The 14942-nt window shown below is 40.2% G+C and overlaps 1 protein-coding gene across 2 annotated transcripts in view; it reads right to left on the reverse strand.

The window, feature by feature from the left end:
• RAD54B (RAD54 homolog B) overlaps positions 1 to 14942 on the reverse strand; it is a 70042-nt gene that overhangs the window by 13138 nt on the left and 41962 nt on the right. For both annotated transcript variants that reach the window (XM_040586201.1, XM_040586202.1), the window contains 4 exons: positions 13301 to 13501; positions 9864 to 10151; positions 7199 to 7361; positions 6266 to 6491 (listed from right to left, as the gene is read on the reverse strand). In XM_040586201.1, coding sequence (XP_040442135.1) covers positions 6266 to 6491; positions 7199 to 7361; positions 9864 to 10151; positions 13301 to 13501 — 878 coding nt within the window. The remainder of the gene's footprint in view (positions 1 to 6265; positions 6492 to 7198; positions 7362 to 9863; positions 10152 to 13300; positions 13502 to 14942) is intronic.

Here is a 14942-nt window from a genome sequence, read left to right on the forward strand (position 1 = left end):
ACTACTTAGCAACAACTAAAACATCAGTGTGTTATCAACGTTAGTCTCATACAAAATCCAAAACACAGCTACTAAGAAGAAAATTCACTGTATCCCAGACAAAACCAGGACAACAGTTCATTCCCTTTAAAAGTAAGGGAAGTAGGTGGAGCAAGAGATCCCTTTGGCTTAACTATGAGTTTCTGAGCCTGCTCAAAAACAAAAGAGACACATACCAGAGATGGAAAGGCAGACAAGTACCCTTTGAGAGCCACAAGGGCATTGCCAGGGTGTGCAGAGATGCAGCTAGAAAAGCAAAAGCTCAGCTCAAACGGAAATTGGCCAGACATGTCAAAGACTACAAGGAAGGGTTCTTCAGGCACATAAACAACAAGCAGAAACAGAAGGGAAACGCTGTCCCGCGGCTCAGCGTGGCGGTGCGTTAGTCACCAGCAGCGCTGCAAAGGCAGAGGTTCCCAGCGCGTTCCTCACCCCTGTCTTTGCCAGCGCTGCTGGGCCCCAGCCCTGGGAACAGGAACCCAAGTTGGTGCAACCACGGACCAGGGTCAGCGAAGGAAGAGCCGGTGTGTGCACGGTTACAGGAGCTTGGTCCTGCAAATCCGCCCAAGGGTGCGGAGAGCTGGCTGGTGTCGTGAGGCCAGAAGACTGGAAGAACCTCCCGTCACCCCCATCTTCAAGAAGGTCTTAAAGGAGGATCCAGGAAGTTCCAGGCCCACCAGCCTTACGTCGGTCCCTGGGAAAGGTGTGGAACGATCCCCCCGGGAGCTGCCGCAAGGCAAGTGAAGCACGTGGCTGGGAAAAGCCAGCGCGGATTCACCAGGGGCAAATCGTGCTTGAGAGACCAGATCGCCTTCCACGACAGCGCAGCCCGCTCGGCTGATGTGGGGCGAGTGGTGGGCACTGTCTACCTGGGTTTCTCCAAGGCTTTTGAGTTCCCCACAGCTTCCCCCAGGAGAAGCTGATGCTGCGGCCCGGAGAAGTGGCCCAGCGGTGGGTGGGGAACTGGCTGCCCGCGCCCAGAGGCTGCTGGTCAATGGCTCCTCTTCACACGGGCAACCTGTCACGAGTGGGGTCCCCCCGGGTCGATACTGGGCCCAACGCTGTTTGATATCTTTGTAAGTGATCCAGATGATGAGGTCAGGCGTACCCTGGTGGAGTTTGCTGGTGATTCCAAACTGAGTGGGGGGGTGGCCACTTTGGAAGGGAGAGCCACCCTGCAGGAACACCTGGATAGGCTGGGAGAGTGGGCTAACAAGAGCCTTAAGAAGTTCAGCAAAGACAAACGTAAGGTCTTGCACCGGGGAAGACACAACCCAGGAGCGCAGCACAGGCTGGGATCTACCCGGCTGGGGAGCAGCTCTGTGGGCAGGGACCCGGGCCCTGGTGGGCAAGAGCTCAGCGTGATGAGCAGTGTGCTGCTGCGGCAGAGCAAGCAGCGGGGTGCTGCCTTGCATCAACAAGGGCATCACCAGCACACAGAGAGAAGCCACTTTACCACCCTACCCAGCACTTGTCAGGTCACACCGGGAATACTGTGCTCAGTTTTGGTCCCCGCTGCGCTAAAAAGACATGGACGGGCTGGAGAGGGTCCAGAGAAGGGCCGTGAAGATGACCACAGGACTGGGAAGCCTGCCATGTGAGGAAAGGCTGAGAGAACTGGGTTTGCTCAGCCTTGAGGAAAGAAAGCTTAGGGGAGACCTTATCACTGTGTTCCAGTATTCAAAGGGTGGCTACAAAGAAGATGGAGACCCCCTTTTTACAAGGCGTCACATGGAAAAGACAGGGGTAATGGGTCAAAGTTACTCCTGGCGAGATTCTAATTAGATACAAGAGGACCATTTTTCACCATGAGAACAATCAGCCACTGGAATAATCTCCCCGGGGCAGTGGTGGATTCCCCAACATCAGACACTTTTGAGATTCAGCTGGGCAGGGTGCTGGGCCATCTTGTGTAGACCGTGCTTTAGCCAGGAAAGGTTGGACCAGATGATCCTTGAGGTACCTTTCAGCCTGGTATTCTATGATGATTCTATGACTAACTTTGTTAAAAGCCCTTAAGACTGATGGGTTGGCCAACAGGTAAGGGCAGCCTGAGACTTGGAAAACAGAGTCCACTACCAGCCACAGAAAACATGCTCATCTACTGGTAAATAAATGCAATTAATTTCTAAACCCTGTATTACTGGTCAGAAGATGTCTGTGAGCCCCTCTACTCTTATATACCCTTCAAACCCTTTCCCTTCAACAGACATCTAGACTTTTGATGTCTGTTGAAGGAAACAGACACACTAAATAGAAAGTCACTGTAATGACTTTCTATTTAAAAGTCTATTTAAAACAGGGAGCTTTTCCCAGAAAAAAATCCTGGTAATAGTTACATTTCTGTGCAGAGCTGTGAACATACTGGGATTGCTTAACTGTCTTGCAATTACATGTAAAAGTGGAAAAATCTACTGTGGGCACATCTCTCACCTTTCCACTTGGCTCTAGACGCTAATTCCCTCCATGCTCCTTCTAATTCCTAACAGTGTTCACTAACTAAGCAGGCTATGGGTGCAGCTGACAAGCTGCAGGACCTCTTTAATCGTGAAAGCAAATCAAGCTAGACCCTCAGAAGGTATTTTTATTTCCAAACAAGATCAGTTACCAAACACAGACAACTAAGTCTGGAGCCAGATGGTGTAATACACTGTAAAAGCAGCACCACTTAATTATCACCTTTAGAGCCTCCTAGCTGTTGATTCAGATGAATCTATGGGCTGAATCTGGCACATTAATCTCACCAAGTACCTTGAGGTAGATCAGTCCTCACATGCTGGTCGTGAAGAGACCCAGCACACATTCAGAAGGAAAGAGGGAATAGTAAGGAGCAGGTAACAAGGGCATTCACTGATTTCCCCAGGTGTTTGGGCTGGACCTAAGTGTCCCTGTCCTGTTTTCTGGCTATGTTTTTATTTCCATTTTCAAAATAGGAGCAGAAAAATTCCCAACACAGGAACACAGGGACAGAGGAGCCCTGTAGGCAACACCCAAAGTTGTCCCTCCATAGTATTCAGGCTCCACATTATAGCCTTGAAGATAGGGACAATGCCTCTCTGACCTTCTCTTGGGATGGTCAAGCATCAGAAGGTGCTCAGGGTTCAGAAAGAATTTTGTTTTCCTGCACTTTCGGGCTGTAAACTGAGACTACAGGGAAAGTGCTGAAGCACTGGGGAGCTGCCTCCAACATCCTTCTGCTAGTAAATCATCAACTGCTCTGGACTGTTTGAATCCCTTAAAAAAAGCAGGAGAGTCTTGGCATATTATAAGCCCCCTGCAGCCAAATATAATATATTCCCTGCTGTGTACAACAGCAGCAGTGGATGATGGACTAAAAATTAAAGTAAATTTAAAAGTTAATTTCAAGTAATTAATTCATCCTCTTAACTGGCTGCAAGACATGTGTGTGTTATAGCCTCCATTTTCACAATTACCCAAAGTGACTTGACAGGTTTAAGTGAGTTGCCCAGGGCCACATATGGAGCATCTGTCAATCAGTATTAGAGCTCCATGTCCCAAACTTACTCTCTGAACAGACCTTTCTTTGCATTAGTCCAAGTCCAAGGTAACCAGTGAAGTCTAAATCAAAAAACGCTGAATCATGAAGCAATGTAAATCTTTAATTAATTCTCCAGATACTTTGAATTAAAACCCCCAGTTTTAAAAACAACCCCAGCAGAGGTGAAACTCTGCAAACAGATAAAGGAGTTATGCTCTCAAACACGTCTCAAATGCTGAGAACATGGATTAACAAAACCTAAATGCAACCTTTGTGGGGATGCCTTCATTTTAAAAGCAGTGTCCTCTACATGACATTTGCATTGTAACAGAAGTAAACTGTAATCACATTTTAAAAGTGCATAATGTCCTGTTTTTCTGAAGTCTGTTACTGAATGGTTAGGATCAGTTCATGGTGTTTCAGCATGAAAGTGAGGAAAACATGCCTAACACATTTTAAAAAGTCTGCCAGTTCTTTGATTGTGTTCCTCATAGGCAAGAATAGAAAAAATCTTTGAGACAAGCTCTTCCTTTTAAGTTATCCTAGAGAAATAACAGTATGGTAATTGCTGGTTTTCCAGAGAAGATAGACAGTAAATTATTTTGAAATACCTCATTATACCCCAGGGAAGTCATATTGTGACTTCCTTTGGCATGACAATGTATTCCTTGCTATTTGGGAACACAATCTTAAAAGCTGCTGAGTGTCATCAATCCAAATGGCTCCAATGAGATGAGTAAGAATATTAAAGTTATTCAAATGAAAAGAAAATGGAAGTTACTGTCATATTGGGTCACAGTAACTGTCAGCAAATTCAGGTTTTCTCCTCCCAACATTATTCATAAAAACTGCAAGAAAACGTTCAATTATTTCTAAGTACCTTTTCAGGTTAAAATGTTGCCATATTATATTTTGCTTTGTAACCACTTCTTTTAGAAACATCTTGTTTCTCACCCTAACCTATATTATGTTACAGTTACTAACATGTCAGTTTGCTTCATTTCCAGATCCTGAAGCAAGTTACTAAGGAAAGCAAATGACACAAAGAGCACCTGTTAGTGGACTGTCCTCAGGGGAAGATGAGTAGGTTAAGTAATTTCAAGGGTTTGACAATAATGAGCGGAATTCAAAGAAATTATTATTGTTACAAAATTTTGTACACCCCACAAAAGAGTTTAAAGACAGTTTGAAAACTTTCATTTCATCTGAAATAGTCACTCTTCCATACAAGCAATAAGGATAATGAAAGAAACTAAGAGCAAATCTGGTTGGTGTAAGAAATCTGGTAATCTTTAGAATTTTTTTCTTCAATCTACTTTTATGGAACTATTAGATTGAAAAACAATTTTGGAAAATAAATATCTTTATCTTTGTTGCAAGCAGCAATGCAGATACTATAAATTCTCCACTTCCTTCCACTGGCACAATCCAAATACATAGGAGCAAGGGAAAAGTACGGGTACAGCAGACTGCTGAATGTACATATAGAAACCACAGTTTGCCAAACACCTTCTCTTTCCTTTCTGCTATGAATGCTCACTCCATATGGACATGGGGACTAGAAGTCTCAGGAAAAGAAATACCAGAGGGTAAATTATAAAAAACAGAACTTGAATCTGAAAGTTTCAGAGGCATTAATGAAGGCATAAGCAAGTCTCCTGTTCACAGCTTCATGAATGCTGGTGCTGAGAGGTCCCAGCCCTGTGACTGAGATATTGAACCATGCTTAACTGGAAAATTTCCATGGCAAGAAAGCCTTACTGGATAACCAGAGCAAGATGTGTCTCTCTCCCAGAGAAAGCCCTCCATCAGTAATGTCACAGCCTCACTCAAACTCCTTTGTCTTTTACTTGGCCAGGTGCTTTCCTGTCTGATGCAGTCAATAAAGGCTGCTGAAGCACAGAGTCTATGCTAGAATTTGCAGTAAAGGATGGAGAGGGTTCCGTGTTTCAGAAACAAAGTCAGGACTCTAAAGGTATACCAAGGAGATTAAAAGGTGAAGTACTTTGTCAGCCTATAGGATTCATCCAGGCACTACAGGAACATGGGAGTGTCTTTACCAGCAGGAAGAGCTCCACTGTAAAAGGGGACAAGGATCAGCATCATCCTGCTCCTTTATTAAGATCTGTATTTGTCTGCGTTCTTCTAGAGATGGGAGATATTCACGCTATCTAACACTGAGACTCTAGGCCTGGTAACTCATGAGACTTTAAATCACCCCTACAGAAACCTGATTCTTGGCAGTGACAATAAAAGGAATAACCTTCTGAAGTAACCTAAAACAGACAGCCGAAACAAAGGCGGAAAAGTTTGCAGTACAGAACAAAAGCAACTACCACAGAAATGGAGTACAAGTCAGTCAAGGTAGGTGCTCTGGTATATAAAGCAGGGAAGGTGTGTACTCTGATAGACAACAAAAAGCTCCTTAAACCGAAGAGGCACAAGGAGGAGTGTGTCACCTTTTACATCTTCAAAGATAAAAGCTTGAGGAAAGATAAGATAGACATAAGCTACACAGGCAGGTGAGCTTGAGCTATGATCTGGTTACTGACAGCTAAATGCCCATGTAAACAATTACTTGAAGGTAAAATAAAGTATTACAAATAAATATTAATAGAGAATTACTAGTTTTGGTCTCTGGTTGGAAAAAAAAAGGGGGGTGTTGGAGCACAAGTCCTATATTCAGAGCCAAATACGAGCTAATCCCCTTTTGGAAATAAATCTTACCTGATCAACTGTAAAGACTTTGATCCTTTCACTTCCCAACCATTTCTGAAATTCTTTTTTCCAGTTTTTTACCAGACTCCCAGGGGTGACAATTAGTGCTCGCTTTAGTACAGGTTTGCATCCATAGACCCCCTGACGCAGAAGAGTCCAGACAAGTGCAATGCATTGCAATGTTTTTCCTAAGCCCATCTCATCAGCAAGAATAGCTCCAAATCTGCCACTAACTCTGTAAGATATAAGTAGCTGGTGGTAACATTTTAAAAGACATAGCTATAATTATTTACAGCTGGTTTAGGGAATTGCTTCTTGTACTTGTTTTCTGAAGTAGAAAGAACCTATTTATATTTATCATGCTCTACTGTAGGTTTTCATTCAGTTATACCAGAAGACCTTAGAGTGAAATTCCTCGTTTTGTAGATTAATGCTTTAGTCTTCCAAAACCAAGTATTTTCAATCTGCTTTTAGAATTAATATTCTAATTTTTTTAACACTTGTATATACCTTAAGGAATCTATAACTTGAGAAAACTCTTTTGAGAATAGTACTGTGTCTTTTTCAGCAGGTTGATATAACAGCTTCTTTATTCTAAATGCCTGAATTATAAATTATATGAATAACTATGAATTATAAATCCCAGAAAGCAGTGTTCTTTAGCATAGATTAATCGTATCCGTGTTTACAGGACTTTGTATTTGCAGTAGAACTCACAGGCCTTTTGAGGCACTGGCTTCCCAACACATCTGGCAAAGTCATAGCAAGCATGATGCTATTATACAGGTCAGAAAAAACTTGTGCAACCTTTACTGGGGGAAAACTACTAATATTACTTAATTGAACAATTGCTCAAATCTTCCTGTTCAAATTGTCTCATTTCAAACATCGACATGAAAATATTACAGGTATTGAAAGCCAAAAGGATAATTATTGTCTTACCTCATTCCCATTACACATTCATATAGAAATATAATTCCTTCTTTCTGATGTGGTCGGAGATTATTTGCAATGTAAGGATCCACAACTACATCCACCATAGGTAGACCAGCCTTATTGAACATCCACTGATGACTTGCATTTGGTCTTGGCATGACTAGAGAATCTTGAAGTTCAAAACACATGCAAGTATTGCACAAAAACATTATTTTTAGTTTGTTAGCAAAGGGTATTATTTCTCTAACAGCTACAGAATAAAGTCTATGATCTAATGACTGTTAAAAATACCGTTTAATATATTGACCATTCTCAGACAGAAAATGAATTTACCAACAGAGCATCTAGATAGCCTTCTAAATAAAAAATCCTTTTACAGAGGATTTCCAAATAGTTTGCACTTCTCTCAAAGATAAAGGTGACAAACTGAGAAATTTGAGTATTATTTTTATGATGAGGAGAAACCGCCTTGCTAATAAATGTTGTATGATGCTTTGAATGTGTAGAGTTAAATCAGAAGTACTAAAAGGCTTCTGAATGGAAAGTTCAAGAAAAAGAACATACACAATGACCTACATAAGGTCTAGACACTGCATTTCAAGGGGATATTCTTGTAGCTGCACAGAAAGATTACTCTGCCTGAGAAACAGAGATAAAAAGACAACAATTTATTTAAAAAAAATTGGTAAGGACAGAGTGAGCTGACAAAGGCTGCCACAGTGCATGAATAAAAGAAGTTGACAGGTTTGAAGATATACAGAGGCAAAGAGAACATGAAGTGTTGGGCTACATCTGAGTAACAGTTTTGCTTACCATAATTTGTTTACAAACTCTAACGTCCTAATTTTGCTAGACAATGTCCATACTAGGTTGCTTATATTGCTGCTACACATCTTCAATGAAAAGTTATATTGTCAGAGGACAGAATGAGAAAGCAATTTATAGCTGCTTGTATTTTATGTCACTCAACCTATATTGATAATTGATCCATAGGAATAGGTTGGTTGAAGGCTTCTATCATTCAAGAAGATTTTGTTTCCTACTGACAAAGGGCTGAGTTCTGATGGATTACATCAAATTGCACGTGTATATGTACAAGAGCCAGCGGTGACAAAAAAATAACTTTTCTGACAAAATTTTGCAGCCTCAGAGATGGGGAAGAAACAAGGCTTAGATGAGCAATAGTCTAAAAGCTTAGAAATCATCTGTGGAACATGTGGCTTTACATCCTTGTCACTGCGCTCTGTTCTACTGAGCACAGGGATAAATGGCTTTCCATTTTGAAGAAGGAGCATTTTAATCAACTATTAGCACAGACCTCAACAGGAAAACCTCTAACTGTTCCAATACCAAGGTCCTGGTCTAGTAAAGTATCTCCATTCCTTCTGAAAGAGGTTATGCAACAAGGCGTTAAATAAACTATGTGATTCTCCTGTGTAAGCAACAATAACGACTGAGAGTCCAACCTATTGATGTGTTGAGGGCTCTCCAAATCTCATAGGAGGTACGCAAATTCACCAGAAGAGAAGTCACAGGAGACAACTAGAATGAAAATGAAGCTTTTTAACAGACTAGTGCAGAAACAGCAAAGAAGTTAATTTGAGTGCTGGATATATCAATTCTTTGCCAGATTTTACGTTAGAAAGCTAATGAAGTATCATCTTGCAAATACAGGAAGGAACACTCTCAGATACAACATACTCAAGTGGAATTCAAACCAGAAGCTGGTCGTAATAAGGCTGCTCTACAAAAGGGCCAGTGATATCATTAACTAGCATTTGATTAAGATTTCATTGTTTATTTACATAGCAGCCAAACACTAGTTCTGAAAAGTCCCATAGTATCAGGATATGGGGTAAGAGGTAGGATGGAGGTATAACTATAGCAAGAATGTAGAACAAACTTTTTTCTTTTTTTTTATAGGCATGGCTCTGCTTTAGTAACATTTCTTTAATCTCATTTTTATCCTCCATCCGAAAGATAATGCCATCAGCAGAATATAGCTCCTAAATGGTTTGTTACTGACAAGACGAGAGAGTACTTCTCATTTAGATAAGCAACACCACTTCCCGCAGCTATCAAATGTTTACAGGATCCCTATCACAACAACTGTATTAACTACGTAATTTGTGAACTTTCATGGCTCTTCAGCACACGGTACTTCTAGCATTATAAAACAAAACTTTTATTCTAAAATGTATTTGGCTGAGTTTGGGCAGTATAGTTACACTCATTGGCTTTGAAGAATCAGGCACCATCAGAAGCGATTCTTTGAATCTGGCTTAGCTTCTTTGTTACTGAACATCCACCGTGCTGCCATATTATGTCAGTGCTTCACTGACCCTAGTGGGAAGCTGGAACTCATCTAGAAGTTGTAGCATGTCAGAGTGTTTGTCTGATGAAGAAACTAATTTTTCTGGGCAAAACTCTCAGAAGCCACTCTAACTTGTTTATACAGCCATCTGTAACAACTATGAGAAACTACGTGGCGCACAGTACTTGTTAGAAACACACATGATAAAATCCTAACATGGTATTGACAGAAACACTAGTACTGTATGTCAGAAAAACTTCACTAATACATTGGAGAACACGAAAATTTTGGTTACACATTCAATGTTATTTTGAGACTCAGAGGATGGTTAAAGAAACTTAAAAATCTGAATCTTACTTGAAGCATTTGGATCATGGCGAGGTTTGTAGCTTTGAGAATCTTTGAACATACCCTCTTTAGTATTGGGTTGACAGACACTTTTGAATGGTTTACAGAATGGTTTCGTATTAGTTTGAGATAAAGCAGTTGGGATTGTGTCATGAGCTCCTATTCCTGCCTGAAAACACCTGCCACTGCTGAAGTCATCTACCGAAATTACACCCATCACTTCAATTTCTTTTCCTCCAACCACCAGTGTTTGACCTTCATCAAGACTGTCTAGCTCTTTAGATTTATATCCAGTACCTAAAAGAATACAAAAATGTATCAATTAGGAGAACACAGCAAATACTACTTCCTTAACACCAGTACTCATCTGCAGGAAGGAAAAACAAAACTGTGAACAGGTATCAGATTCTTAAGCATTCAATTTGTTACACACATGAACTCACAGCCTTTTCCTCCTTAACAGAGTTTGACGTTTGAGTGTTAACAATCAGAATTAGTGGAATATGTGAGCAAATATTCAATCATCCTCATCCACAATCAATTCTACTGAATGTCAAATATCCATTTAAGAGAATTTATAAAAAGCAGCCCCATATCATAAAATCTAGCAGCTTGCCTTAGTTTTAAACTTGCTTAAAACTAATAACCATTCCAGGTCCTTCTTCCTTCCTTTCATGCCCCAACAAGAGCACCACTAGCCCCTCTTGCTGTTGATCTAAACAGAATATTCTACTTTTAAAATAATTCTAAATTAGCTTTTTACCATTAAGGATTCATATGCATCTGAAATCTTTACTTCTACACATGCTCTGAAACATACATGCTCTGATAATTGCCAGGATTTATCAATCAGCTCAATAGTTCGTTCATTCAAAAACCCACCGCGGAGGTGATGCATTCTTCCATGTCCCCTTAAGGACTCTATCAGGTGGGCATTCTCAGAGCAGCTAACACATATTATTAGTCTCATTACAAAATACAGCTACAGCTGCCACTTTCTTTTAAGATAAAGATGTAGGAGAGTGGTGGTTCTTCATTTTAAATAGCATTCTAGTGGTTGAAGCTCTCACATAAGAAAAAGGAGACATACCTAATTTATTTTCTTAACTCAGGGAGGTCAAAGCCACATCTCTACCTCAAAATTCAAATCAAGTTCTTTATTCCAACTTGAATTTGTGCCACTTCGGATAAATAGGCTTGGGTCCTCAGTTGGGCCAAAAAAATAAAAAGCATGACTGTGTAGACCAGCAGTTAAAGCACTCACCTGTGAAAGAGGCAACACCTCCCAAGGTTTTACACATATTTTATCCAACAAACACTACATATAAAGACTGCTGGGAGCTGTTTGCAAAGCTCAGGTCTCCCACTAATGGGAATGTGGGAGGCTGGAAGGTGAAGATCTGGATTTGAATTACAGAAAAAAATTACTGAGGTGTTTCACAGCCTAAGCAAGTGCTGAAAAACAGTCTGGCCAAAAGGGAAAGGGGGGTGGTTTTTTCCCCCTCCTCTAAATGTACTAAAAAAGTGCACAGCAAATCTTGTTTGGATCTTGAAAGAACACTTGCTTTCAGGAAAGAACTGAAGATGTCTGAACACAAGAGAATGCACGTGCCTTCCTAAATGAGATGCCTGGAGAGGGCATTTATGACCTCTTCATTGCTCTGCATTTTTGTTTTCTGTATGCCTCTACATAACTTCAGGCTGAACGTACTGAATTCAAGCGTATCCCTGTGCAGGATCTTCTGGATTCCGGTTTGAAGAGTTTAATCCTAAGACAGGATGAGCTTTAAGGGTACATGGGAACTTAGGAAAGGCAAAAAGCAAACCTATAAAGCTCAAATGTTTATGCAGCTGCCAGAAACAACTGTTTCTATAACATACAGAAAATTACAAGAGACCATTTCCCAAATTCTTTGCAATACATTATTAAGGCATTAGGACATTTGCAGGGGAGAAAAACAAGCAACGTGTTCCGCTGCCTTCAAAACAAGCTACAGGCTGTGCTGGTTTTAGGTTCCCATTCCCCTTCTTAGATCCAGCCCTGGTGTGCCTGAAAAAAAAAAAAATTAATAATCTTCCTTTGCCCTTTTCTTCCCATTTAAAAATAATAATCCTGGATGCTCATCTACACTCACTGTAAACTTCCTATCATTAAGTACAATTTTGGAGGTAACCACTACTGGACCTTTCCTTCTCACTCAATGGGCTTGTAGAATAATTGCAGAAATTTCAAACTTAGGTTACCTAAATTGGTCAATTTATTTTTTCCTTAGTATGAATGAGCATTGAAAGCAACTCTGAATAGGCAAGTTAGCACCAATGACATTGGTATCACTGTGCTCCCTGACACCATCAAACACAGCAGAAAGACTTTTACCAGCAAAACTCAGAATATTCATTTTTCTGTTGTGTTTTCTGCTAATTCAAGAAGACAGGACTTGAAAAAACACAAGAACAACAGGGTGGTGGCTGATGCATTCCAGGCATTACTCTCTTTCTCTCTGCCTTTTTAAAAAACAAGCAAGCCTGTACATATATTGCTTTGCTATAAATACATTTAAATTAACTTCTAAGTCACAGACTGATTCACAAATCAAAACTGCCTCGTCCTAAGAAGGCTCACAATATCATGATTGTAACAAAAGCACAGAGAAGCCACCTCAGCCCTAAAAATAATCAAATTATGTTTTGTAGCAACATTGTCCAATCCTACTCCTTTACAAAATATCTTTGGCTCAGTTAGCAAAGTTAATTCTTGCCTTGCTTTCTGTAAAAAAATACTGCCTCAAGCTGATTGCAGCCTATAGTTTGCAAGTCTTATTTTTAACTCTGATATCAACCCAAACTGTGTCTTAGAGCAGCAGCTGCTGCTAAAACTACAAGACTAAAAATTGCTACACAGTTGACTTTGGCTGGGCTGGAAAATGTTGCTGTTTGCTTGTCTTTCCGATAAAGATAATATTTTTAGTTGTTTGACTGACTGAAAAGTACAGATCCAACCTCAGACATTCCCGATTACCATTACTGACTGGAATATCTAAAAGGAACTTACCTGTATATTCTCCCCTAATTTTAAGACCTTCTTTGATGCACTATGCGAGCAACCAAAATCAACTAGTCATCCCTCATTTGGCATCTCTGTTGAATTAGTACAGCCGTTCATTTCCAGATCCTCTCCTTGGACTAGCATTTGGTGTTTCTGTGAATAATGTTATTCAGCCTGCCCCAGCCTCCCCCATGCATCTGCCTTATACATAAGAAATATAAAGCTTTCTTTCAGTCTCTCCCCACACCACCCCCCAAAAAAAACCCCTACTGTTCTTTCATCATGTGGTTGACATTGGTACGGAGAACTCGAAATTATCTAAAAAGCTGGGTCTCTTTTTTCACCGCACGGTAATTTTAAGCTAGTTGTTCACTTACAGAAGTATGCAAATCTACAGTACCTCTTCCAATGTCTTTGCCTTCCATATCTTTCAATATTACTGACTTTCCTTTTGTAATAAGAACAGCATCTCCTTCCCACTTCTTGTGCTTTTTCTTTGATGCCTTACACCAAACAACACTGAAATATTTCGCAAGGCAGTCAGGTTCTCCCTGAGCTGCTTCTTCCTTTGCTGTCCCTGATGCTGGCAAATACAGTGCATCTAAAAAGGAAATAAAATAACAAAGAACATCTCAGGTTCTCTTGACAAAGCGTACAGCCATTTGCATTTCAAACAAATCAAAGACAATTTATGCATTTCATCTTGTATAAACAGTGGTGTATTTCCTGTCCTGGGCTGCTTATGCCAAGTTTGGACACAGACAGAACAGCACGTAAGGAACTCATCCTGAAAGAGGAACCATTAAATTGTTTCAGAAAGTGTGCACTTCCAGGAAAAGCACATTACTTGGTACATTAGTAAGTGAGCTCCTGATGTGACATACATACAAGATGATGAGAGTGGAGAAACAATAAAAGGAAAGGCTGGAAAAAAACAAAAGGGAAACGACCACTGGAGAAAATGAAAACAGGGTTCTGGTGAGATGGTGCTGGGCAATGTTCTGGAAGCAAGGACAGGAACACAGAATTCAGAAAAGGGAGCAAGGGAAGCCACTAACCACACCTGAAGTCACTAGTACTAAGTGGGTGAATAACCATAATTATAACAATCCAAAAGATTATTTCAACTCCTTTCCTTATACCATTTAGAAATAAGTGATTGTGCAAATCTTGAAACAGACCATCTCTTGAGTTTGCAGCAACTCCACTGTTCTTACTAGGCTTAGACTGATTTAGATCTGTCAGCAGTTACCTAACGGAAGTGTCACAGATGGAAATATTAATAGGAAATATTTAGGTTAATAAGATTAAGAAATCATAATAGAACAGAGAGCAGTTGATTATCATATCGATTAAGACTAAACACATGGTTTCAAGAGTTAGCAATCTAACATAAGTAATGTTAGATAAGTCCCCAGCATTACCTACAGGAATATCTGTAGCATTCCTTTTCAGCACATGCACAGCTTCAAAGGAAAGATCAGACTAATTTTCATTAAAATACCCTTGCATGCTGGTTAAAGGCTTAAATCGTTTTGCTCCTTTGAGTCCATCTGGGATTCAACATTATACAAATATGTTACAAAAAAGTGCTTATGCCACAGACTAACCTTTCCAAAATTTCCAAGTGTGCCGGTATTTAAAGGAGAAGCTGCAATATTAAACTTTTGCTTACAATAACAGTCCAGTGAAGAGACAATTTTATCACTTCTACATCAAGTTTACATATTCTTAAAACTGTGAAACACTCCTAAGTTACATACCTAAAACGAATGCAGTTTTTCAGACTACCATTTACAAAAAAAGGTATTCTCTAAATGAAAAATGCTATATTTACTGAATAGAATTTTCTTCTCAAATCTCTCTAAAACTTTTTAGCCTGTAAAGAACTCTAGGCTAAAACTGTGCCTAACCGAGATAGGATTTTCCATAAGTGGATGACAATACTTGTAGTGTTTCATATGACAGCTGCCCCCATCTCCAAGGGATAACAGAGCAGCTACTGAACAAATAATGGAACACTGTAGAAGGATGAGAAAACA

The sequence above is a fragment of the Falco naumanni genome, chromosome 3, assembly GCF_017639655.2.
Source record: "Falco naumanni isolate bFalNau1 chromosome 3, bFalNau1.pat, whole genome shotgun sequence".
Lineage (NCBI taxonomy): Eukaryota > Metazoa > Chordata > Aves > Falconiformes > Falconidae > Falco > Falco naumanni.